Source organism: Panthera pardus, unplaced genomic scaffold (genome assembly GCF_024362965.1).
Source record: "Panthera pardus isolate Hobbes unplaced genomic scaffold, ASM2436296v1 HiC_scaffold_20, whole genome shotgun sequence".
Classification (NCBI taxonomy): Eukaryota; Metazoa; Chordata; class Mammalia; order Carnivora; family Felidae; genus Panthera; species Panthera pardus.
Genome location: NW_026526766.1, coordinates 86,358,663 through 86,383,236, shown reverse-complemented (window position 1 = coordinate 86,383,236; position 24,574 = coordinate 86,358,663). Strand labels below are relative to the sequence as shown.

Genomic DNA, 24,574 nt, shown 5'->3' with positions numbered 1-24,574 from the left:
GATCATGACCTGAGCCGAAATCAAGTCAATCAGATGCTTGACTGAGCCACCCAGGCATCCTGTGTAAGCTTGTTATAATCCAAGGCAGACTGTTTTTCTCCCAGGGATGACCAGGGGGCTTCCCAGGGAAGATCAGAGGAGAGGGACTCCATGTACAGATTTACACCAAGATTGCTTGTATGTTTATTTACAAATAGGAGACACACACACACACACACACACACACACACACACACACACAGATATCACTGGACATTTCAGGAAACTTGGAGCAGGGAACAGCCCTTCTTCTCTGTCTGTCTCTTCTCTGGGCTCCCTCCTCACTCAGCTTGAGCTCTCTAGAAAAGGGCTCCTGACCCTTTCTTGCTGGGAAGCCTGTGGGTGTTCTGTTCCGGCTGGGCTCTCGCTGCCTCTCATGTCCAAATCTGCCTGTCCCAGTGGGCCACGGGCAAGGGGCTGTTAGCCTTTGCTCAGTCATTCATGTCCAAGCCAAATTCTGCATACAACTCTTTGGTGGTGACACCTCGGATCACGGCTGAAAGGAAAGAAGGAAGAAAGAATGTGTCCGGTGGGAGGCATAGGAAGGAGAATGGCCCAAGGACTGAGCTACCCAGGACCCACTCCTACACCTTATTCCTTCTCCTCTAGTTGGCCGAGATACCCTCCTGCTACTCCTTCTAGACCCCTCCACTGTGGGCCCTGCTTGGCCACCCCAAACTAGACTCATTGAACCCTCACCCCACTTTGCAGAGGAGCCAAACAAAGCTGAGACTGCACTGAGCAGCTAGAGCCATATGCTGAAAATGTAAATTTATATTCACATTGCACCTGGGGCCTGCTGAAAACTCTCACTCCTTAGGCTGCCCTATGGGCCATGTCCTGGCCATTTGGTGATGCCATGCTTCCTGCTCCCTCAAGGACTCTTTTTTCCTCTCAGGGAAAAGGGGTCTCCTCAGAGGCCTTCTCTAACCACCTTAGCTCATCCCCACCCGCCACCCTGTTCATGTCTCAGTATTCCCCAGCTCTGGCCTTTGTTTCTTTCATAGCAGTTAACACATTTTAGAATTCCTTTCTTTGTGCTCCTTTGCTTCCTGAATAGGCCCCAGAAGACTGGGAACCATAGCCCTCAACCTGGCAGGTTGGTGAGTTCATGCTCAAACCTGTCTCTGGCTCTGATGCAGGCCCTACACTTGAAGAAAAAAACCTCAGGGACTCCTGTAAGAGCTGTCCAGCTGCTTTGGAGCATTTGGGGAGCAGGGCAGCTGAGGATGGGAGGGCTGGAAAATTAGAGGGTCCAGGAACAAAATCCAAACACCCTGGGGAATGGGGACTCCTTTCCTCTGAGCCCTGGCTACTCCTCTGGGGTCCTGATACTCACCTAGCTTGCCTAGCAGCATCTGGCCTACATCCTTGATGTCGTTATACTCGTGGAGCTGGGAGATGTGGTCCTCCAGTTCATCCACACTGTAGCCTCTGGGATGAGGGATGGAAGAGAGAGAGAGAGAGAAAATGTTTAAGAAAGCTGGGGAGGACCCAAGGTTCAGAGAGTAACAAGGCATCTATTTAACAAATGTTCACTAGGGGCCTACTAGGGACACAGGGAGGGCCCTGAGGAAACTTACAGTAGGGCGGGGATCTGTCCAGCCCCTCGCTCCTGGCAAACGTCTCTGTGCCCTTAGGGGGTGGTTCCCAGCCACATGCTGGTACTATGTGACCCTGGCCATAGCCGAGGGATTCACAGATAAGCACAGGAGTGGCTACTCAGATCCCCTCATGTGTGAAAGGCACATTCAAAGGCTGCTCAGTCTATGCCACGTGGCCAGAGCATGGGGCATGGGAAAATCTAGGAGTTGCGAAAGAGCCAGCTTCCCCCCAGGCACTGAGGATCCCACCTGCAGAGAGAGAAAGAATGGAGTCCATGTGCAGATGGGAGCAGAGGCAGAGAACCAGGGCTCAGAGAGAGACCGTGAGAGGGATAACCTCTGTTCTGGACAGCTTTCCTCTTCCTAGTTCCAGGTCCTCCTGGGTCTGACCACACCCTACCTGAAAGATTCAGCTGAGACACACAGCTGGGCTGGATGCCCTGAATCCAACAGCAGGGCATGGGGTACGGTCCTTAGTTTTATACTAAGCTAGTGCGGCTGGGTTTCAGTTACTGGGCACTGGTTAAAAGTTATCTTAAACATGCTGAGGGGTCCAGCAAGACTTACTCAGATATTAGTTGGGAGATCTCCGTGTCCAGCAGGTCCCTCTTCTCCTTCAGTTTCTGAATGTCAAGGTGCAGAGAATCCTCGCTGCCTCCATCAGCCTGGCCAGACTTGGGAGATGGCCGCTGAGCGACACAGAAAGTCATTAGCCAAGGGCGCCTGGATGGCTCAGTTGGCTGAGCATCCGACTTTGGCTCAGGTCATGATCTCATGGGTTTGTGAGTTCAAGCCCCGCATCAGGCTCGCTGCTGTCAGCGTGTAGCCTGCTTCGGATCCTCTGTCCTCCTTTCTCTCTGGCCCCCCTCCCCTCAAAAATAAAGCAAAAAAAAAAAAAAAAAAAAGTCATTAGCCACACTGACCCATTATGCACAATTTAGAACCTACAAGTTGTCCTCAACAGCCTACCCCTGCTTCTGCCTGCTGACAGACTCCCCCCACCTTTTAATAAGATTACATTTCCCCGCTTCCCTTGGAATTAGATGTGGTCCCTGTTAAGTTCTGGCGAGTAGAAGTTAATCAGAAATGGTGTGTACAACGTCTGGGAACTGTCCTTCCAGGAAGAGGGCCTCCCTTTCTCTGGCCTTCCTCTTTCCCACTGGCTGGAATGTGAATCTAATGATAGAGTTGATCAGTATCTTGGGCGATGAGGTGGAACCCATGTTGAAGATGTGGTAAAACAAGATATAGACCTGGGTCCCTGAGGGTTAGGGTTAGGCCACCATTATTTGGGGTTTTCTTTCACTCCCAGCCAGACGTAATCCTAACCAGTGGGCTCACCCTGGCCCCTAATCTGACCTCAGATAATCTGGTTCAAGTCTACTTCTTGGATTCTCAAGTCTATGTCGTCGCTGGGCTTATCATCTCATTGGATAACAAAACCCTTCCCGGGAGCTGCCGTTCACCTTTGCCCTTTCTGCCTCTAAAAGCTGCGAAGTCCAGTGCCTGGGACGCTGCTGATCTTCAGGAAATGTGTGTTGGATCAACTGTCTGCACAGGACAGAAGAGACCGAGGAAGGGATTCAGCAACGGATAAGACAGCAAGCCTGGCCCCTGCCTTCACAGAATGTATATACAACAGCCAATAATTGTGTTTTCCCTCCAGAGAGCTCCACTAAAACGGTCACTTCTCAATGGCCCACTATTCCTTTGTCCTGATACTTTATAACATCCATCACCACCCGACATAGACGTTTCATTAATAACCTTATGCTCCTTGTTGGCCTTACACCACTGGAGTGTAAAATGCATGAGGGCAGGGACTTTGTTTTGTTCACTGTGTCCCCAACAGTGCCTGGCACGTGGTGGACATTCAATAAAATGTGCCAAATGAATGAGTGAATGACAAATAATTAACCAGCTAACAACAAGCCCGAAAAGTGCTTTGAACTTGAAATACAGTGTGCTAAGGGAGCGCCTAACGGGGCAACCGGACTGAGCCAGAAGTTGGGGTGAGGCTTCTCTTAGGGACCTCAACTCTAAAGGAGGAGCAAGCATCAGCTTGGCAAAAAGCTGGAAGGAAAGTATTCCAGAAGGGGAGCGTGTATCTAGATGGCCAAGGCAGGAAAGAACACATGCGTCTGAGGGAATGAGAATGGTTTCTGCGTGGGGTGGATCGTGGTGTGAAAAAGAACAAAACCAACCACTTGCAGTGCTGTCAGGAGGGAGGAGAGACAGAGCCGGCTTGGAGAACGTGGGGTACCGCTGGCAAAGGCCAGGAGACCGTTTCTTCTTTGAAGCTTGGTGGGCAGGAGGAAAAGAAGGGGAAGGCTTGAGAAATGGCCTGGAGTTTCTCAGCAGAACAAGGTCTGCTGGGTGAAGGCCTGACGAGGGCTGGGGTGGGTCAGCTACTGTTGGGGACGGGGAGGAGGGCTGGGGGCAGCACCCACTTACGCCGTGGAGGGTGAGAAGGGGGGCGGGCACAAGGGTACTCACAGGGGATTGGAAGGCCCCGCGGCAACTTTTGGAAAGTCCTGGTTGAGTCCTGGAGAGGAATCCGAGGGAAAAAAGACTGATTGAACCTAGAATCCGCGCTGGGAGGAAACGGGTATGTGGGGGTGTAGGAGGTAAGGAGTTGGGAAGGGGGCAGATAGGGTCCGGGATCAGGGCAGGGATCCTCAAGGAAGGAGGATTCTGAGAAGGGGAGTGTGGAGGGCTAGATGGGGGGCTCTGGAAGTGATCTCTGAGATGAGAGTTGGGCAGGGCTATGAGGCATCAGGAGAGGGGCCGTGAAGGGATGCGCTTTCGCCCTGCTGTCCGCTCTTCGCCCACCTTCTGAGCCCTGGGGTCCGGGGCCCCCGTCTCGGGGGAGTCTGCAGTGCAGGAGCGTCCAGGGCGGAGGCGGGAGAGCGGCCTCTCAGGCCAGCCAGGTAACCGGAAGCTTAGGATGGAGACCGGCAACGGTCAGGTAGCGAGCTGCGCGCGCATCCTGCGAGCCCAGGCCCCGCCCCGCCCCGCCCCCCCGAGGTGGGCGGGGACAGCGGCTGCGCGCGCAGCTTTCATTGTGACTCCACCTGTCCCTTTGAGCTCGCGGGGCTCTAACCACGCCCCCTTTCCCTTTCATCTCTCTTGTCGGCCAATAGAATTGGAGGATTGAGGCCACGCCCGCCCAGCTGGAGCTAGAAACGCCCCGTCCCTCCTTTTCTGGCCATCACGTCTGCGCGGTGACTACCGGGAGTAACTCCGCAGTGGTTGCTGGGATCGCGATGATGTGGCCCTCCCCCCCGTCCCTTTTCCCTTCCCGTGATGTCGGAAGAAACCCGACAGAGCAAATTGGCTGCGGCCAGGAAAAAGGTAAAACGTGCCGAGTCGCGGCTCCCTGACCCAGCCAAAGGCCCCTTCGACGGCCGGGCGGTGGTCAGAGTCTGTGCTGCCCCTAAGGCACACAGGGAGAGCCCCTCGGCGCCCCTTGGCGGCCCCCCGCTCCCCCACCAAAGTCTTCTCAGCCCGTCCCGCCCCCTGGCAGCCCAGCCCCCGCCCCCTCCCGTCGCCCCTGGGTGACTTTGGGCAGTGACTCCCTGGGCTCCCCACTCCGGGCTCGGCTCTCGCCTTCTGCCACCCAGAACCAGACGACCTGGGCTCCCCGGGCCGATCCCGGTCTCCAAGGACCTGGGTCCTGGCCCTGCCTTCCCCTCCCCCACCGCGGAGCGGAGCCGCGGGCGTCGGTAGGGAGGAGTGGAATGTAGTTACGTCACAATCCCCCTCGGAACTGTCATTAGCGCCAGGAGCCTGGTGTTTGATCTTAACTACTCAGTCCCCCTGTGTTTTCATCCCCTTTCCGGTGTGTGGTCATGGCACAAATTTCCAGTTTGAAGGGAACTGGGGACTGTAGGACCTAGGTGGGAGGGGTTTCAAGCACCCTTACTAGACTGTATCCCATCCTTAGACATTGACTTCACTAGTGATCGAGACACGTTGATAACACCTTGGTGACAGTGGGGGGAATGTGTTTCCTTTAGTTTGGTATCCTCCTAGGTTTCTACTGTTCAGAAAGACTTCTGACATTTTAAATCTGAATCCTCTACCTCACATTTTAATTTCCTATGATTCTGGAACCAGTGCCTCTTAATCACTGCTCTTTGGAGTGAGATCTGCTTACCCTCTGTGGAACAGATCTCTGGAAACTGAACTTCACAGCTGGGAATCTTCCCCCAATCATCATGGAGTGTCCTGAGTGCCACAGGATAAATATGGGACCAAAGCCTCAGTTTTTGCTTAATTCTCTTGAGAAAAATCCTTTTATGTTAATACACATTATTACATATTAATACACATTCTTACACATTATAATTACATTACATATTACATATAATTACATTACAAGTTAATACACATTGTTATGACACATTATGTCATAATAATATGACATTTGCATAGATTTGTAAGATTATAATAGACTTCTCTCTGAAATGGTGCTTGGGTTGCCCTTGTTCTGTTGTGTTTCCAAATTCACCAGGCGTGTGCCTTCACTGCTTTCTGCTGTCAGGGTCTGTTGGTGTAAAAGTTTGAGAAATACCAGTCTGCAGCCTTGACAGATGTGCAGGAATGGACTCTGATGTCTGATTATTCAGATGTTTCAGATGTTTACTTTTCCACCTCTGTGCCTCTGGGATTGCCTCTTGGCACCTGCTGATTTTGTAGCATAAGCCCAGAACTCAGAGGCAGAAGACCGGGTTTAAATTCCATTATTGCCCCCCCCCCCCCCCCCCCGCTTTATTTTAAAGGCCCGTTACCCATCCATGTCTGCAGTCATTAAGGATTACAACATCTCGTCGGGTTGCTGGTGGCATTAAATCAGGTGGCGGATAGAGGAGTATATTGTAAACAACAAAGCTGGATGTGAATATGGGGGTTTACGGTTCTCACGAGTCCTATTGCTTTTCCTTGCTGCAGTTGAGAGAGTATCAGCAGAGGAATAGCCCTGGTATTCCTGCAGGATCGAAGAAGAAAAGGAAGATTAAAAATGGCAGTAGCCCTGAGACAACCACTGCTGATGATTGTCACTCTCCTGAGGATGTGAGTATTGGCTGGCCAGGCTTCCGGGGGCACAGGGGTACGTGAGGGGTAGTAAAGGGCAGTGATGAAGGTTGTGGAGAAAGTGTCAGGTACAGGTTTGAATCCAACTGTCCCTCTGCTGGAGACCTGTCCCTGCTGGGGATATACTTCCACGTCAGTAAAAATTGGGGTCATTGTTGTCTGACTTACACTCGTGACACTGAAATGAGACGATTGATGTTGTTTTTAGAATAATCCCTTAGTATAGGGCCTTGTGCGGGGTGAACATTCAGTCAAGGGTGGTGCTGTGTGACTGATGGGGTGACTTTCCTCATCCCCAGCTTCAAGGGGAAGCCAGGCAGTGCGAACAGCCATATGCCACCACAGCCTTCCCTTAGGAAGCACCAAGAGAGGCCCAGGGTGTGGTGAGGAGAGCCCCAAGCACTTGGGTCAGGAGACAGTGGGTTTTGAGTCTATCTTTGCCACCTGTTGGCTGGGAGACCTCAGGAAAATCGCTTCCTCCCCTGGGCCTCAGTGGCCTCATCTGTAAGATGATATTGTTGGAGCAGGTCAGTGTCTTCCAGACTTCTAGCTGGAGCCCCCTTTGTTCAAGTGAACCCTTCCCTCGGCAGTCTGGTTTTTGAAACAGAGATGAGATTCCCGTCAGATTCATCCCCGGCATCCTGGGCCTGAGGAGAGGGTCTCACGCATGTATTCAGAAAACAGCTGCATCGGGCAGGTGACTGCATTCTGTGTCACTGCGTCTTTCAGGGGACTTTTCTCTCTGTGCACGTTGATTTCTGCAAGGCGCCAGGTGGCCGTTTGGGAAGGCGGCACAGGCCATGGGTTTGTTCCCGTCTCTCTTTTCCAGCATTCCATTCTCGTGACCTCATCTCTTCTTCCTTCCCTGACTCTCTCACCTCTCTCTAAGCCACTTTTCTCTCTCTCTCTCCCCCTGCCCTTGTTTCTCCCTTTTCGCCTCCTGTAGATTCAGGACATTCTGAAGGTGCTGGTGTCCGACCTTAACCGCTCCAATGGGGTAGCGCTCCCCCCATTGGACAAGTGGAAGGTGAGGCAGTGCCGAGCCCCCTCTCTGGCTTGCTCTTTCCCAGCTGTGCATGCTCCAAGGCTTCTCTGGTTTGGGGGATACTTTGCCTCTGGCTTATTTTATGTTGCTGTCATTAACCCTCAGCCTGTTCATGTCTGCTTTTTCACCTGCTTGGTTGATTGGGTTTGTTTTCCTTCCCCCACATCTTTTATCATCTTGGAGAAGGTGAGACATACCTTATAGGCTCAGAGGAGCCGCTAAGGGGCATGGGGAAGGGAGTACAGGCCTAGAGGAGTCTGGAAGCTTGTATTTGCACTGAGTTCTACGATTCCGTGTCTGTATCCTGCTGTGGTCCTGGAAATGAAGACCCAGATCCTTCTTGTCTTATTATTTTTAATGTTTACTTATTTTTGAGAGAAAGAGAGAGATAGCGTAAGTGGAGGAGGGGCAGAGAGAGAGGGAGACACAGAATCTGAAGCAGGCTCCGGGCTCTGATCTGTCAGCACAGAGCCCGACGTGGGGTTCGAACTCTCGAGCTGTGAGATCATGACCTGAGCCGAAGCTTAACTGACTGAGCCACCCAGGTGCCCCTGCTTGTCGTTTTTTTAAACCCCCTCTGTCTCAGTAGCTGTTTCCCACTTTGGTTTTCTGTTCCCGCAATGCAGGCTTGTGGTTGCAGGGTCCTGGACAGAGCTGACAGCATTTCCAGAAATGAGGAATCATGGAGAGATTAGTTTCAATGGGACATTTGGGGGGGGTGGACAGTGTTTTTTAAACACTCCAGACTTTAGCTACAAGACCTAACGGTGTGAAATAACCTGGTTGTTCACAGGATTGTCGTGTGATATATATTTAAGTCCTCAGAAAATTACTTTTGTCCTTTTCTGAACTTTCTTGTGTTTAGTGCTAGGGATCCATGGGAACCCAGGTTCCCTGAACAGGTTGGCATGGCAACACCAGGTTCCGGGGTCAAAGGTCACAGCACGGACAGTAAACATGCAAATGATTCATCTTCAGCTCCCCAGGCTCTGCAGCATTTGATCTAAGGAGGGAGGTAGGGGTGGATTGTCAGAGGCCAGGGCTGATGGGTCCAGAGAGCAGCTAGCTCTGGGCCCTGCAAGAGGTATGGCCTCCTCCTGCTGGCTTCACTGGCTGAGCCTTTGCTCCCTAGTCCTCTCCCCTCATCAAACTTGAATTTGTCAGCCGTCTTCCCCATCTCTTTGCTCATCTGGCCTGTAGGACATGAGATCTCTAGGGGCCAGACGCTTGGACTAAGTGTCAGGCCTGAGCCTGGAAAGAGTCTGGGTGGGGCTCTGGTCAAGCAAGTAGGTCCAGGTAGGGAAGAGGAAGTGGTTTCTCCATGGCTCCTTGTCCCCACTCCCAGGATTGTTCTCCAGAATGTCAAGAATCAGAGGGTAGACATCTTACCTCTGGCTTTTCGGGTTGGTTCTTGGTTTTAGAGCCAGAAGATTGGGGTGGGGGTAGTGGCCATGTTTTTCTTTTTACTTGCAGGCATAGGGTGAGGCTTCTAGTTGGGCAGCTGCTTTCCCAGAAAAGGCCTGAATAAGGCAAACATGGCCAGTGATTGGGGGGAGCAGGGGGGAGAGGAAAAGAGAGCAAGAGAGGAAGGAGGCAGAGGGTGGCGTTGACCACATCTCCATCACCACCACCCTCTTGCCCAGCAGGGGCCCAGGGTGAGGGTCACTCTGGCGTTCCGGAAGAGCCGTGCCTGTCTCCTCCCTGACTGGGCACACCTATCTTCCACCTGCTGTGGCTGCCAAGGTCAGAGCCTGGTACTGTCTCTTGCTGAGCTCCAGGGAGAGCAAAGCCATCACGTATTCATGAAGGAGGTCATGCATACCCTGCTTTGAGCTTTGGCCATCCAGAAGGTTGCAGAGCGGCCCTCCACGCTCCAGAGTGGCTCCCAGCATGTGCGATTGTCACTCTGACCACAGCAACCCCTGTCCTGCCCGCTCTGTACCCCTGCATCCATGGCAGCAAGGCACCTTCTTACCTGCATGGCCCCTAACCCCCTGCTCTGTTCTGTGACAGGCGCCCAAAGACCGCGCCGCTCCTGCTGCACCAACTGTTGATGACACCGTGTCACCTGGCGGTGTCCCTTCCCCCTGTGCTAGTCCCCCCCGTGTCACTAGCATGGCATCAACTCAGGTTTGTGCCCCCTCCCCCTTGCCTGCCACCCCACTGTACGTTCGCCCTGTGCTCCTCCTCAGAGGACCGTACCTGCTTTGGGCCCTCGTCTCCTTTCTTCAGGTAGTTTGGTTTCTAGAGCCAAGCACCCTTCCCGAGGACTGAAGTGAGGGAGGCCAAGACCAGGTCTTTCCTTGAAGTTTGGGAAGATGGAAGGTTGTCAGAATGAGCTTGGCTCCCCCCCGCCCCCATCCCTGGGTGGTCTTACCAGAAATTGAGTGACTACCTCATGCATTTCTTCCCTAACAGAACCATGATGCAAAAAATGAACCTTTTCTCATGGAAGAAAGCAAGTGAGTAACTCCTATGGGGGCAGGGGTCCCTAGGCTGAGGGAGTTGGGGCGGGCCACTGCCCGTGACCCCCTCTTTCTCTTCGAGCCTCCTACACCCCTGACTCCTGTGTTCATCCGCAGATGTCTGTCATCTACCGAGAGCCTGCGACAGCTTTCTCAGCAGCTCAATGGTCTTGTGTCTGAGGTACCCCAGAACTTGAAGCCCAAAGGGGAGTAGAGGGGGAGGGAAAACATGATAGAAGGCGACAGAGGTGGAGAGAGGGAAGAGCCTGGGACCAGCTGGCCTGCTGGCTGATGTGTAGCTCGTCACAGCTCCTCTGAGTGTCCTCTTTGAAGCTCCCCGAATGAAGGGGTTGGACCTCGAGGCTGGTTACCTCGTTTGATCCTGCTGCAGACAGCACGGAGTGAGAGCTGCCCGGGAGAGGGATGGAGGAGGGGGAGATAAGAACCAGGAGGAGTTGGTACAAAGGGGTTACTGCCAAGTTAGAAAAGTTTGCAGTTGTTGGGCAAGACAGGAAGTTGGAGAGCTTAGGCACCGAGGGGGACAGCGCGCGTCTCCATGTTAGCCCTTTCGTGTCTCCTAGTCTTCATCCTACATCAATGGGGAGGGCCTGGCTACTTCTGCTAACATAAAGGATCTGGAGGTAAGTTGGCTTGGACCACGGCCCAGTGATCCTGCAGGCCAGCCCCCACCTCCTCCCACAGCGGGGGCTGGGTGCCCCTCTGCCAGCTGAGACAGCCCAGACAGCCCCCAACCCTAATGACTGCTCTCTCTACCTCTCCCCCCGCCCTCGTCCAACTCCTCCTCCTCCTCCTCCTCCTCTGCATGCGCCTCAGAGCCGGTACCAAGAGCTATCACTAGCCCTGGACTCCAGCAATCTAACAAACAAACAACTCAGTAGCAAGATAGAGGAATTGGTAAGAGTCCAGTGGGGTCCCCTGGTTTCACGCTGCCAATCTGGGGCTCTAGTTTTCCCCTGGGGCTCTGAAGAGAGGGGCTGGGGGCCCCTGCTGCCAAGGGAGAGTGGGGTGCTGGGGGGCCTAGGTCTCAGCTGGAGGGACCCCGGAGCACGGAGCATGCAGCATGGCTCTCTGTGGCTGCCCTCTTTGCCTCCTCTCTGTTCTCCAGACACCCCTGCTCGAGTCCTCTCCCCACTTGCCCCGGGGCTGTTGCCTCTGGAGGAAGCACTGGCTTGACTGGTGTGGTCTGGCCCTGACTCAGTCCCTAATTTGCTCTGTCTCTGAACTCGGACAAGTCACCTTTCCTCTGTGGGCTTCAGTTTCCTGAGGAGGTAGAATTCGAGGTGTCCGAGTCTGTCCGATTTAGCTCAGAAGATCAGGGCCCTTCATTCCCATATCCCTGCTGTTAAGAACCGAACGGGGCCTATGGTACACGCTCAGTAAATATCTGCTGAATGAGTGCACCCTTCCAAGCCACGAGCTGGCAGAAGGGTAGTCTCGTTTCTCAGCTCCCGTTTCTAGAGGTTTATGTCCTTGGCCTTTCATGGGTATTCTGGATTCAGACTCACTTGTGTAGATGTGAGGCAAACCACCCAAGACCCAAGGTCTCTTGCCTTGGGAACTTGAGGAGAGTCTGTCAGTTCATGTCCCCATGAACTTTCCCTTTAAAACCCATTTCTGGCCCCTGCCCATCCCTCCGTTTTGGTCTGGGGAGGGTAGTAAAAGGGGGACAGCCTCAGTTACCCTCCTTTGACTCTCTCCACAGAAACAACAGCACCAGGAAACTTTGGATCAACTGGAAAAAGTAACGTAACATGATTTGTCTGCTGATTACGTGGTGGATAGGTTTGGGGAGGATTCAGTTGTAGAGGCCCATTCTCGTCTGGGTCTGCTCCCAGCCTGGAGAAATAAAGGGCCCCCTCTTCCCGCACCCCTGCCCTACCCCTCTGCTGCCCGCCCCCCCCCCGGGCCCCAAATCTGGCCTCATTGTTGGGCCTGTCCTGGGCCATCGGTGGCATTCCAGGAGCGTGTCTTTTGCTGTTTCAACTCTGCCTCCTCCCAGTCAGGGATGTTGTGTCCTTCTTGCAGGAGAAGAAGGAGTTTGAGCAGAAGCTTATGAAGGAACAGGGTTCTCTAAGGGAACAGCTACAGGTGTGTGGTGTCAAGGTCTCCCTCCCACCCCCCAGGAAACGCTTCCTTTCCTCCTCTTCACGGCTGCTTCCCCTTCCCTCCCAAAGGTTCACATCCAGACCATAGGGATTCTGGTGTCTGAGAAGACCGATTTACATACAGCCTTGGTCCATACACAGCAGGCAGTCAGGCAGAAAGCAGGTAGGAGTCTAGACACCCATGTCTCAGCCTGGCACATTGGCAGGGCTTTGGTGGGATTCCTTCCTGGGTCCCACTTCGAACTCTGTCATTCCAGGAGAGTCTGAAGATCTTGCTAGTCGCCTGCAGTCTTCCCGCCAGCGCGTAGGAGAGCTGGAGCGCACGCTGTCTGCTGTGTCTACACAGCAGAAACAGGTGGACAAGGTGAGCCCAGCAGCTGACCCATCCACTGGAGGCGCAGCTACCCTGACAGGGGAATGGCCTGAAGGTCCCTTCTGTACGACGGGGTGTCTTGCTGCCCAGAAGGCGGCACGGGCCATTTCTCGCTGCCTTAAAGTTGTGTGGTTATTAAAAGCAACCTGGGGCTGAGCTGGCTGACTTGAGGGAGTTGGCAGGGGTGGGAGCTGCTTTCTGGAGGGAGCACTGAATGCAGAGCCCAGAGGCTGAGAGCCAGCCCTGCCCTCCATGGGCTGTGGACCTTGGCCAGTACAGAACAGTACTTTTTTTTTTTTAATGTTTGTTCTTGAGAGAGACATGTGCCAGTGGGGGAGGGGCAGAGAGAGAATCCCGAGCAGGTCCCAGGTGGTCATCGAGCCTGCCTTGGGGCTCGATCTCATGAACCATGAGATCATGACCTGAGCTGAAACCAAGAGTTGGATGCTTAACTGATGGAGCCACCCAGGTGCCCCTAGAACAGTACTTTCAGTACGCTACCATTTGTACAGGAAGGGGAGAAGGGTGTGTGTGCTAGATACGAAGTGTGTGAAAGGATGTATAAATACCCAGGGAGAGAAACAGAGTAGCTGGGAGGCATGTCACCTCTGTCCTTCTGGGTGGTGAGCTGTGTGAACAGACCATCCATTAAAAAAAAGGAACAGGGGATCACGATGCAAACTCACTTCCCCTCCTTGTGTCTGCTCCCCCACCCCAGGGAGAAAATGGGTGAAGAACCAGATGTTTAATCCCAGCTCTGTCTCGGTGACGACTTAACTTGTGCCACTCTGTGTTGTTCACCTGTAAAACAGACATGCACCCATCCTCCCCCAGGCGGTGATCGCGGGGATTCGGTGCGATTGTTAGCTCGGTGCCCAGTAAAGTGCCCAGTAAAGGTTCAGAAGTGCTGGTGCCGCTAGTAATAATGATTGCAGTCCTACCTGCCCTGTGTGGGCCTCCGCTAGCCAGCTGTGGCTCTCTCCCACCCTTACCGAGTTCTTAGCCGAGGCACGTGAGAACATGGGCTTGGGAATGCTTTGAACGAAATGTCAAGGGCGGGTGCGGGCTGAAGAAGCACAGCTCTAGAGGAGTCCCTGTGCGGCCATTAGTCCTCGAGACGCACCTTCTGCCTGCCCGATCCTGACCTCGCCTTTCTGTGTTTGCAGCACAACAAGGACTTGACCAAAGAGCGAGATGCCCTCAAACTGGAATTATACAAGAACAAGTAGGATGGCTGGGGGCTGGGAAGTGGGAGGGGGACAGGAACATGGCCGGGGGGGGGGGGGGGTTGCATATGGGTTAGGACAGATGCAGAGCCGGGCTCTGGGCCCAGCTGTGCAATCAACACAGGCCGTGGCCTCAGGCCGCTCCTGTCTTCTCTCTGGCCTGCCACTTGTGACTCCTGATCCCCGGGTCCCTTCCGACGCCACTGTTCTGCGGCTCTGTGGTGAGGGTGGTGGGTGGATCACCAGAGCGCTCTTTTCTGTTCTTTACTCGTACCTTTCTTTGCTGCCCGTGGCTACAGCAAAGACAACGAGGACCTAAAGGAGCATAACTCGGAGCTGGAAGAGAGGCTGCGTGTCTGTATGGAAGAGAAGGAGGCCCTGCAGCTTGGGGTGCAGGAGCTGGAGAAGAAGCTGGAGATGTCGGAGCTCCTGCTGCAGCAGGTGAGGCCAGAGTCCCAGGGAGTTGGGGCCCCATCCATCTGGGGCCGCCGTCTCCAGCCAGGAGCTGGAAGATTTGCATTCTCGTGCTGCTCCTGCCGTAGAATCCTGCTGCAGACATCGATAAAGCATCTACAAATCGGGCCCCCGCCCAGACCTGTGGAATTAGAATCTCAGGGATGGGGCTTTTTTTTGCTTTTTTTTAAAGCGCCCCGGTTGAAAACCATTGTCGTATAGATGATAGTTCCGAGTCATGACACATAACAAGGCAGTTCTAGCCCATGCGTCTGTCTGCTTCCTCTCGGAGGCCGGGCCACCAGGTCGTCAGGGTGCCTGGGTCAGAGAGCTTCCCCTTGTCAGTGCTTCTTCACACTGAGCAACACTCAGCCTTCACGTCACTTCCTTCGGCAAGGCTCTTCCTTCCAGATCAGCACAGGAAAAATCTTGCCTCTTGCCCAAGACAGACCCTCAGATACTCTGAGAAGGAGTGTGCGTAGGTTCCTTGTCCTCCCTAAGATCTTTTCCTAGCGAAACAGCCCCAACTGTTTCTCCCACGGTCTGTCACCCTCCTGATTGCTTTCTTCGGGATGGGACCTGAATTGTCAGGGCTCCTCTTACAGTCAGTCTTCCAGAGCAAAACACGAGTCTGCAGATTCGGCCTGGCCTGGGCAGCATACAGAGCTCTGTATCCTTCCATCCACCCATCCATCCACCCAGTACGACTGGAATGCCTCCTTTGTGCCCATTCCTGTGATGGGCAGTCTAACAAATGGCCTGCTGGAGATAGAAAAAGTGAGGGCTTATGCTTGCTCCGGAGTTGATGGATGCCTGTCCTCTGTGACCTGAACACCCCATCTCTGGGACAAGCACCACTCTGTAGCCTTAATCATTATAGCCAGAAAGGATCTGGAAGGATGAACACCAGGTTGATGGGCCTGGGAGGCAGAGGGCCACTTACAATGAATATTCAGTAAACATGAGGCTTGCGGACGTAGTACTAATGACGTGAGGGTGGACCTCTTCATCGATGTGGATGCACGTTATCCTAGCGCACACCCGTTTGCGGGAACCTGCATAGAGCAGCCCAGTTTCCCAACGCTAACCTTCTCGTTTTCTACTCTCCAGTTTGCTAGTGGGTCTAAACCCCCCGACAGCAACCAACAGTTACAGCAGGCCCTGGAAGAACGGGCACGGCTGGAGACACGTGTGGGGCAGGTGAGGCCTTGCAGGGCGAGGGGTGTGGAAGCAGGATGATCGCAGGCAAGCAGGAGCTGGTGAGGCCCCGTGGCTGCCCCTGCTAACCTCTGTGCCCGTTCTTGCAGCTGAAAGACACCCTCAAGCATATGCAGCTGGAGAGAGACAAGTACGTAGAGAATCTGAAAGAGGATAATGCCTTTTGGCAGGAAAGGATGAAACAGATGTCTGAAAAGGTAAGGTGTGACCTTCGGCCCCCCCACCTTAGGTCATTTGATCTTTCGGGGCGTCAGTAAAATGGGAAGGCTGTCACTTGCTGTGTGCAGCCAGAGGTGGCTGGGTGGTTTTTGCGGGGGCGGTGGGGGTGGGGTGGGTGGAGAGGGCGACGGTTGCCTGGCCGTCCCTCCCTCCGCAGCCCCCACATGCCCATCCCTCCCTCCCCACCCCCCACACGTCCATCCCTTCTGTGCTCTGGGCAGATGCAGCAGTTGAAGGAAGAGAAGGAGCACAGCGTGAGTCAGGTGCAGGAGCTGGAGGCCAGCTTGGCTGAACTGAAGAAACAGATAGGTAAGCTGGGGCCGGAGTGGTAGGGGAACAGGATTGGTGTCAGAGGGCCAGCGAGGATGCCTTCGAATGCTCTAGGAAGGCGGACAGATGGAAGGGCACCGTGGCCAAGGGAAGGAGGTCTGGACCAGGAGTTGGCATATCTGGGTTGAGTGCCCACTGTCAACCACCCAGAGTTGTCTTGAGCATAAAAACGTGAAGAACTCTATTCATAAGTGTCTGGAAAGATTGCACGTCCTATGAGTGTGAGGGATTATCGGTCAGGAAGCCAAGGTTTGGGGTGAGGAAGCCCAGTTGGGAGCAGTGGACCAAGGGGCGCCTGGCTGGCTCAGTCGGTAGAGCGTGCGACTCTCGATTTTGGGGTCGTGAGTTCCAGCCCCTTGTTGGGCATGGAGCCTTCTTTCTTTCTTTCTTTCTTTCTTTCTTTCTTTCTTTCTTTCTTTTTATGTTTATTCATTTTTGAAAGAGGGAGACAGAGCACAGGCAGGGGTGGGGCGAAGAGAGAGGGGGACACAGAATCCGAAGCAGGCTCCAGGCTCTGAGCTGTCAGTACAGAGCCCGACGCGGGGCTTGAACTCACGAACCGCGAGATCATGACCTGAGCTGAAGTCGGACGCTCAACCGACTGAGACACTCAGGCGCCCCGTGGAGCCTCCTTTAAAAAAGAAAAAAAAAAAACAAAAAACTAGGAGCTGCGGACCAGAAAGAGGGGTTTTTTGAAGGCACAGGGATAAGAAGCCTCTACCACGTGCCCCCCGCAGAGGTCCCCCCAGCCCAGGAACCTCCAGCAGGGCCCTCGGAGGTGGAAGAGCGACTGCAGGCGGAGGCTGAACGACTACAGAAGGAGCTGGAGAACCTGGCAGGGCAGCTGCGGGCCCAGGTGCAGGACAACGAAGGTCTGAGCCGCCTGAACTGGGAGCAGGAGCAGCGGCTGCTGGAGCTGGAGCGGGCCGCCGAGTGCTGGGGGGAGCAGGCTGAGGAGCGCAAGCAGATTCTGGAGACGATGCAGAATGACCGTACCACCATCAGCCGTGCGCTGTCCCAGAACCGTGAGCTCAAGGAGCAGCTGGCTGAGCTGCAGAATGGCTTCGTCAGGCTGGTGCGCAGCCCTTCCTCCCTGGCTGAGTCCTTTGGTGCTGGGCAAGGCCCTTGACCTCTCCGGGCCTTTGTCTCCCCGCCTGTGAAATGGGGCCGGTGGGGGGGGCGGGGTACGGACCTTTACGTGAAATGGTGCCAGTCACGGCACCTGTGAGCGCAGATGAGTGGGGTGGGGGGATTTTCCCACTTGCCTCCACCTTTCCCTGAGCTGTGGGAGGCAGACACCGAGCTCTGGGGTCTCTGGCCACACTGGGTAGCCGCCGATTCCTTCTCTTCGTTCAGAGCAACGAGAATATGGAGATTTCCAGCGCGCTGCAGTCAGAGCAGCATGTCAAGAAGGAGCTGGCCAAGAAGCTGGGCCAGCTGCAGGAGAGGCTGGCGGAGCTGAAGGAGACGGTAACCCCTGCGTCAGCTGCAGAGGCCCGGGGGGGCGGGGGGGGGGCTTGGCCAGGACCCGCGGTTCCAGCCTGGGGTTGGTGGCGGGGGCATGTGACGGCAGAGTCCTTCTGAGCACAGCTCCTCGTGGCTCCTTGCTCCTGACTTTGAGAAGTGGGTAGCCCTGGGCCGAAGGTCATCATTCCAGCTAGAGCCTTCGAGCCCCCAGTGAGGGGGGAGAGCTTCTTGGATTCAGCTGTGGCTTCTGACCCCAGCGGTCACTCTTCACTTCTCATCTCTCGGCCTCAGTTTCCTTAATCTAGAAGGGAGATGACCCTTTTGCTTACAGAGGTGTCGAGGGTTAAATGACAACCATGCCCTTAAGGGGGGGCCGCGCTTCGATTTTCCACTAAAGTTAAAATGGCAAGAAGGTTGTCAGGAGGTGTGAGGCTGGGTGAGGGAGGCGTGGGACTCTGCGCCAGGGGGCAGTCACTGAGGTCGCGGAGTGAAGGAGCCAGGCCCCCCCCCCGCCCCCCCCCCCCCCCCCCCCCCCCGCAACCGCCCCCAGCAGGGCGGCAGAAAGAGCTGTTGCCCCTACCTCCCCGTCCCGGCTCCGAATCTGCAGGCCGCCTGCCTCACTCCCAGGGTCTTCCCGCAGGTGGAGCTGAAGAGCCAGGAGGCCGAGAGCCTGCAGCAGCAGCGAGACCAGTACGTGAGCCACCTGCAGCAGTACGTGGCGGCCTATCAGCAGCACGTGGCCGCCTTTCAGCAGCTGGCCTCCGACAAGGAGATGCTGCAGAAGCAGGTGCTGCTGCAGACGCAGCTTATGGACCGGCTGCAGCACGAGGAAGTTCAGGGCAAGGCGGAGGCCGAGATGGCCCGCCAAGAGTTACAGGAGACCCAGGTGAGGGGCTTGGAGCGCCGGGCCCCCCCGGGGAGGGCCTGCGGCCTGTATCCCTTCTCACTCCTTCCCGGCCCCTCAGGGACGCCTGGAAGCTGCCACCCAGCAGAACCAGCAGCTCCAGGCGCAGCTGAACCTCATGGCTGTGCCTGAGGAAGGTAAGCGGGACCGGCCCAGGGAAGAGGACGGAGCCCCAGGAGGAGGAGGGGGGACTTCAGGGCGGCGAATCCTCCTCCTCCTCCTCCGGGGACGCGCTGGCCCAAGGTCGCTCTGGGAGGTGGGGCAGAGCCCGGCTTTCCTCCCCTGCCCGCTCCACCTCCCCCGTTGGGTTGTCTGAGGCCCCTCCGGCTGCCTCGACAGGAGACGGACTGGACGGTGAGGAGAAGGACGGGGAGGCAGCCCCGCCGAAGCTGAGCATGCCGGAGGACCTAGATAGCCGCGAGGCCATGGTGAGCGGCCCTTCCCCGTCCCACCTTCCCGCTTCCCTCTGGGGTCCCCCGCCACCCTTCTCCTCTCTTGGTTTGCCCCCCTCGGCTTCTCTTGACCCCCAACCTCCCCCGGGAGCCGGTGGTCCGACCTTGCGCCATCCTCGAAACACCAGGTGTGCCCACCGAGGCAGTGAGAGGAGCGCCTCTCTGCCTCCCCGGCCCCGGCTCGTCCCGAGCGTCCCCCACAAAGGCGCACGCGTACACGTCTTGCCCGCAGGTGGCATTTTGTAACTCGGCCCTGGCCAGTGCCGAGGAGGAGCAGGCGCGGCTGCGCGGGCAGCTGAAGGAGCAGAGGCTGCGCTGCAAGCGCCTGGCTCGCCTGGTGGCCCCTGGGACCACCGAGGACAGCGTGCCTGGGGAGACCCACCAGGCCCTCCAGGTGGCCATGGACAAGCTGCAGGTGAGTGAATCGGCTCCGGCACGGCCCCGGCGGGGTGGGGGGGCGGAGATGGCTAGGGAGGGCTGCCCGGCCCTGACCCCCGCTGCTGTGGCTGCAGAGCCGCTTCCTGGAGCTCATGCAGGAGAAAGTGGATCTGAAGGAGCGGGTGGAGGACCTGGAGCATCGCTGCATCCAGCTTTCTGGAGAGACGGACACCATAGGTGAGCGGGCCGGCCAGCCCCCGGGGTCGGGGGAGCTCCGTGAGGGCTCGCAGAGCCTGAGCGTCAGCCGGTCTGCCCCGCAGGAGAGTACATTACCCTCTACCAGAATCAGAGGGCCATGCTAAAGGAGCGGCACCGGGAGAAAGAGGAGTACATTAGCCGACTGGCTCAGGATAAAGAAGAAATGAAGGTGGGCCCTCAGCGTCCCCGGGAGCAGAGAGGGGGCGGGGCGGGGCCGGGGTAGAGCTGGGGCTCAGCACCTCTCCCTCCAGGTGAAGCTACTGGAGCTGCAGGAGCTGGTGCTCCGTCTGGTGGACGAGCGAAATGAATGGCAGGGCAAGTTCCTGGCCACTGCCCAGAACCCTGCTGGGGAACCCGCTACGGCACCCCCAGCCCAAGAGCTTGGCGCTGCCAGTGGCCGGGGTGGTGAGTAGAGCCCGCGGGCGGGTGGGCGGGCGGTGGGGGAGGGCTTGCACAGCGCTCAGGGCCCCGCCCCTCTCTCTCCCCCCGAAGATGATCTTCGAGAAGTGAGCCTGGCCGACGGTGACAGTGCGGAGCCTCCCCAGGGAGAGGCCCTGTCACGCCACACTGCAGCTGAGAACCCCACCGCTCAGCAGATCATGCAGCTGCTGTGTGAGATCCAGAACCCCCGAGAACGCCCGGGCTTGGGCAACAACCCCTGTGTCCCCTTCTTCTACCGGGCCGATGAAAATGATCAGGTGAAGATCACGGTGGTCTAGGAGTTAACACTAGCACACAAAGCCTAGACAATTGGGGCTGGGGGCTCTGCCCCCAGCCTGTCCCTACCACCCTATCATTCCTTCCCGACCACTCTTTTCTCCTTAGACTACCAAGATAAGACCGTCGAGAGGGGTACGATGAACCCCCTAACGGAGGAGACAAATACGTACAGACCCCTTGCCACCTTGGCAACGGCTGTATCTTTATCTCTGGGCTGTTCACAGTTCCGGAAAAACAAAGAGCCAGAGGCTCAATAAATATAGTTTATTTAGGAGGTTGCCTCTTTTGGGGAGCAGGGGCTCCCTGGTGGCCTCCTCACCCCCATCAGGTAGTCCTTCATTCAGAGGGGCTCATGCATCCTCTCTTCAGAGGCACTTTGGGGCACAAGTGGCCCCCACACTGTCCAGTTAGATGACTGGGCAGCACTCTCCCAGGCCTTGGGATGTCAGGGCTAACAAGCCAAGCAAAGGCATAAGCTGGTGGCGGGGTGGGCTCCTCCCCAGCTCCCTCCCCAGTGTACATACTTATCTGTGTAACATTTTGTATATTCTGGGGATAGGGCAGCCCCTGTACCATAGCAGAGGTTTGAACTGGCAAATGGGGAGAAACTTCTATTAAATATTTGAATATAGGGAAACTTATTTATTGATAGCATAGGACAGAGAGGAAGGGGGTGGGGACGGGGTCCTGCAGGGGTAATTCGACTCCTGTTTCGCTTTTTATCTCAGAATAAATGGATTTAGCCATACCGCTTGGCCTCGTGTGTGCCTCTTTTCCAGTCACCGGTCACTAGGTCCTGGGGTCTGTGCTGTGGGTGCTGAACAGGGAGCAGGTCCTGCCAGCAGAGGGCAGGCTTCTGGATTGTGCAAAGCCCCGCTGTGTCTGAACCTGCCCAAAGGAGCCGTTAGAGAAGGTCCAGCCCTGTCGCCCTCCTGCTGCTTGGGGAAGCCTGGGGGATCTCAGGGGGACTCGAAGGTGGTGGGGAGGGGGGGGGGGCTCATGCCCTAATGGCCAAGAGGCTCAGAAGCCTGATCCAATCCTGGGGAGGGGCAAGCAAGGTCCCAGCACTCAAGAGTGCCGACTTCCAGGTCAGGCAGTTTCTGTGGCGTCACCCTGCCCCTCTGGTGGCCTGTTGTCCCGTCCCTCCATAGTGCGTGCCCGTGCCCCCAGCCCTCCCTCCAGGCTGAGTTGGTGGCCCTGCCCCCCTAGTGGGCAGAGCAGGCTTCCTAGAATAAGGACCTGTGAGCCCCCCGGTGCTTTCCCAGTAGGCCTGGGAAAGGGTGAGGCCTTTCTTTGCCACTCCTCACAGCACACTAGCAATGGCTGGGCCCTTCCCCACCCCTGCATCCCAGGGTTTAAGCCTTCACCTTCTCTTGAACTCCACAAAGAACACAAGCCGACAGGACAGTTTCCCATTGTCCAGAAATGGGTTTTATTCTCAGCCAAGAGACAGCAAGACTGGTGGTGGTCAGGGAACCACACAGCTGCCAGTATGGCACCCCCGTGCTCGACTAGGGGAGGGACGGAAAGGTGGCTGTCCACGGGCTGGGCATGATCGGGAGGCTCATCAGAGGTGGCACACGCTGGAGAGGGGGATGTCAGGGTGACAGTGTTCCCTTGTAGTTGGGCCACAAGACTCCTCAGGGACAGCATGGTGATTGATTCCCAACACTAGCGGCGAGGCTGTGGCGGCCGTGTGTGTGTGTGTGTGTGTGTGTGTATGTATATATATATGAATATTTATAGATATTTATAGAATGGGGTAGGAGCAATACCACAGAGGGGGCACAAGTTTTCACCAACATCACGCCTGGATGTGTCAGCTCACCACTACAACAGACTAAGTCACAGAGGAAGGGGAGGCTTTGGGTCTGGGGAGCCACTGTCAAGTCACGGAACCGCCGTCCAGGCAGGCTTGGAAAGGGAGGTCTCCGAGGAACAGAGGGATCTGGTTAGAGGTCGAAGGGGGGCCTGGGGCTCTCAGGACGGGATGGACTTGCCTGACCCGATCGGCTGGCAGTTGGAGAGAAAGCAAAGAGAGAACGGAGAGAAGGAGGGAGAGAACTGGTAAGGCAAGCAATGCCAAGCCCGGTGGGGCAGGAGGGGAGGGCAGGGGGAGAAAAGGAAGCTGCGGGTGTGGGCAAGGGTTCTGGAATGGAGGAGAGAGATGAGAAAGGGAAGGTGGGAGAACTGGAGATGAATGGGGGCCACAGCTTCCCCAGGGTCTGGGGTGGAGGTCAAGGCAGCCCCCCCCCCCCCGCCCCCTGCCACGCACGCTGGTCTCTCATACACCACCAGGCAGTGCACCCACAGCTCCAGACACATGCTCGGCCCCTCTGCCTTCCCTCTTTTTGTGGCCCCCTTGTCTTTCAACGTACTGGCCCAGGGCCACCCCTAGCCTTGGAGTGTGGGGCCGCGTGCCCCGTGGCCCCAGCTACCAGTCCTCATGGAGAGAGACAGGAGAAAGAACACTGTTTGAGCCAGGAGGGCGAAGCTAAAAGGATGGCTGGAGGGGGCACTGGACACCCCTCTGGGCGGGCAGAAAGCCCGGAGTCCTCGGAAGGGACCCTGGGGAGGCAGGGAGGTCAGGCAGCCGGATGCCAGTTGGCCACAGGCTTATAAGTCTAAGAGGGGAGCCTCAGCTGGTCGGGGGACCACAGGTCGCGTAGGTGAGGCTGGGCCCTTCCTGCTGGGGAAAAGCAGAAGAGCAAGAGTCAGCGGCAGGGGCAGAGTGACAGGCGGGTCGCTGGGTGAATGTGCGGCCCAGACAGGGTGGGACTCAGAGAAGTTGACTAGGCTCAGGTCAGTGGACACTGTTGTCCCCTTGGCTGAAAAGTGTAGGTCACCCCTAGGAGTAACAGGCCCAAGCCCATGAGCCCGTGGACGGGCTATGGTGCTTCGTCTAGGGCCGAGGACGGGCTGTGGTTTGTAGTGTGCCTTCACAGGCGTGACAACACCAAGGAGGTAGGGGAAGGGGCCGTGTGACCCTGCCTCACCTGTGAGGTGTGGACAGGGCCCTCCAGCTTTCAGAAATCAGCACATAACCAGAGCCTTGGCCCCAGATTGCTGCTCAATCGCTGGCTATGTGATCGAGGAGATGGGGCTCCGACCTCCTCTGCCCTATCGTGGATTCGATTCCCAGAGCTCCTTGCCCCAACAGCACAGCTCAGATGGGGGAATGAGCGTGGCATCCCCAGGATGAAGTTCCAAGGCCTCTGGCTGGCTGAGTCCAGCCCCACGCACAACGACGCCCGCCCCCTCCGAGTTCCCTGCCTCTACACCATAAACCGTGAGCTCTCTGCCCTCCCTGACGGCTCCAGAGAGCACCCACGTCTGCCAGCCTGGGTGCGGAGCCTGTCCCAAGAGCTCCCCAGGCTCAGCCATGGAGGTCTTGAGCAGTGGCACTGAGTCCCGAGGCTCGCTGAGAAGGGAGGTGAGAGAGCCAGCTGGCAGCAAGGACAGAAAGAGGAAAGAATAAGTCTGGAGCTGCAGAAGGGAGAGGGAGGGGAGCCTGGCTCTGAGGTCCCGGGTGCGCCCCCCAATGTGGAGCTGGTGCAGCGGGGGGCAGACACACCGTTCATGCAGCAGGCAGAGAGGCATGTGTGTACCTACCGTGGCTGACGCTCCTCAGGGGTCACTGATAGTGATTCTGAAAGACAGCACGAAATCAACATGGCAGTTCACACGCACGGACGGGGCAGGCCCGGGGGGTGGGGTCACGCACACGCACACGCCCCGGGCGTGCACACACATGCTGTGAGGCCCCATGGCCCCGCATGCGCACGCTGACACATGCCCACAAACAACACGCACACGTACACACCTCCCCCGCCTCCCGCTGCCCAGCACCCTCACTGGCCGGCACGTGCAGCACGGATCCGGGGCATGCAGCCACTCGGCACATTGAAGCACACGCGCGGGCTGAGTCACAACACAGAAGCTCGCCCGGACACAGGAGGCGTTTGCACCAGCTCCCTGCACACTCGTGCCTGGCGTGCTCAGAGGGCCACCTGCGATGCTCCGTAAGGGACAGGTCTTGCTTTCTCAGGGTCCAGCTGTCATTTCTCTGCCCAAGAACCTCCCAGGGCTCCCTAGTCCCCACAGCATTGAGCCTCAAGAAGACAAACTTCTGTGAACTTTTAAGGTTTTGCAGCCTGCCCCACTGTAGTCAGGGCAACCTTTTCTTATTCTTCCTCGTTC

At 56.4% G+C, this 24,574-nt stretch overlaps 3 protein-coding genes across 30 annotated transcripts in view; 1 reads left to right on the top strand and 2 right to left on the bottom strand.

Moving 5' to 3' along the window:
* Positions 1-201: 201 nt before the first annotated feature.
* Positions 202-4,767, bottom strand: SWI5 (SWI5 homologous recombination repair protein). The gene is made up of 7 exons (XM_053908015.1): positions 4,747-4,767; positions 4,476-4,557; positions 4,140-4,188; positions 3,110-3,194; positions 2,211-2,332; positions 1,379-1,473; positions 202-535 (listed from the first exon to the last, which is right to left on the bottom strand). The coding sequence occupies exons 1-7, from the start codon at positions 4,765-4,767 to the stop codon at positions 471-473; spliced, it is 519 nt and encodes a 172-aa protein (XP_053763990.1). The 3' UTR covers positions 202-470.
* A 99-nt stretch (positions 4,768-4,866) lies between these two features.
* On the top strand, positions 4,867-21,122 carry GOLGA2 (golgin A2). Of its 6 annotated transcripts, XM_019420959.2 has the most exons (27): positions 4,867-4,997; positions 6,597-6,719; positions 7,687-7,767; positions 9,799-9,915; positions 10,204-10,247; positions 10,368-10,431; positions 10,832-10,891; positions 11,085-11,165; positions 11,974-12,012; positions 12,297-12,359; positions 12,446-12,539; positions 12,634-12,740; positions 13,916-13,974; positions 14,275-14,416; positions 15,539-15,628; positions 15,736-15,843; positions 16,087-16,174; positions 16,933-17,270; positions 17,552-17,665; positions 18,303-18,548; positions 18,628-18,703; positions 18,906-18,994; positions 19,251-19,433; positions 19,531-19,633; positions 19,717-19,823; positions 19,906-20,059; positions 20,147-21,122. In XM_019420959.2, the coding sequence occupies exons 1-27, from the start codon at positions 4,950-4,952 to the stop codon at positions 20,371-20,373; spliced, it is 3,045 nt and encodes a 1,014-aa protein (XP_019276504.1). In that variant the 5' UTR covers positions 4,867-4,949; the 3' UTR covers positions 20,374-21,122. The 6 variants fall into 6 exon arrangements, with proteins under 6 accessions (XP_019276504.1, XP_019276506.1, XP_019276505.1 ...); XM_019420961.2 differs by lacking the exon at positions 11,085-11,165; XM_019420960.2 differs by lacking the exon at positions 7,687-7,767 and having other exon boundaries at positions 4,868-4,997.
* Positions 21,123-21,777: 655 nt separating this feature from the next.
* Positions 21,778-24,574, bottom strand: part of DNM1 (dynamin 1) — a 44,213-nt gene continuing 41,416 nt past the window's right edge. For 6 of the 23 annotated variants that reach the window (XR_008424360.1, XR_008424358.1, XM_053908355.1 and 3 more), the window contains exon 22: positions 21,778-22,387. Coding sequence is in view for 14 of the 23 variants with exons in the window: in XM_053908345.1 (XP_053764320.1) it covers positions 22,327-22,387 (61 nt within the window). In the remaining 9 variants the exon portion in view is untranslated. Of the gene's footprint in view, positions 23,064-23,982; positions 24,024-24,574 lie in introns of all 23 variants that reach the window. The other 17 variants (XR_008424357.1, XM_053908342.1, XM_053908346.1 and 14 more) reach the window with 9 other exon arrangements.

Bases quoted from the DNA above. Each gene is read 5' to 3' on its own strand.
- GOLGA2 (XM_019420959.2), top strand. From the start codon at position 4,950: ATGTCGGAAGAAACCCGACAGAGCAAATTGGCTGCGGCCAGGAAAAAG. The intron at 12,741-13,915 runs GTGAGCCCAGCA...CTGTGTTTGCAG, and splicing joins AGCAGAAACAGGTGGACAAG to CACAACAAGGACTTGACCAA. The intron at 20,060-20,146 runs GTGAGTAGAGCC...CTCCCCCCGAAG, and splicing joins CGCTGCCAGTGGCCGGGGTG to ATGATCTTCGAGAAGTGAGC.
- SWI5 (XM_053908015.1), bottom strand. From the start codon at position 4,767: ATGAAAGGGAAAGGGGGCGTG. The intron at 4,558-4,746 runs GTTAGAGCCCCG...CTGGCCTGAGAG, and splicing joins TGAAAGGGAAAGGGGGCGTG to GCCGCTCTCCCGCCTCCGCC. The intron at 1,474-2,210 runs GTAAGTCTTGCT...CCCTCATCCCAG, and splicing joins ATCTCCCAACTAATATCTGA to AGGCTACAGTGTGGATGAAC.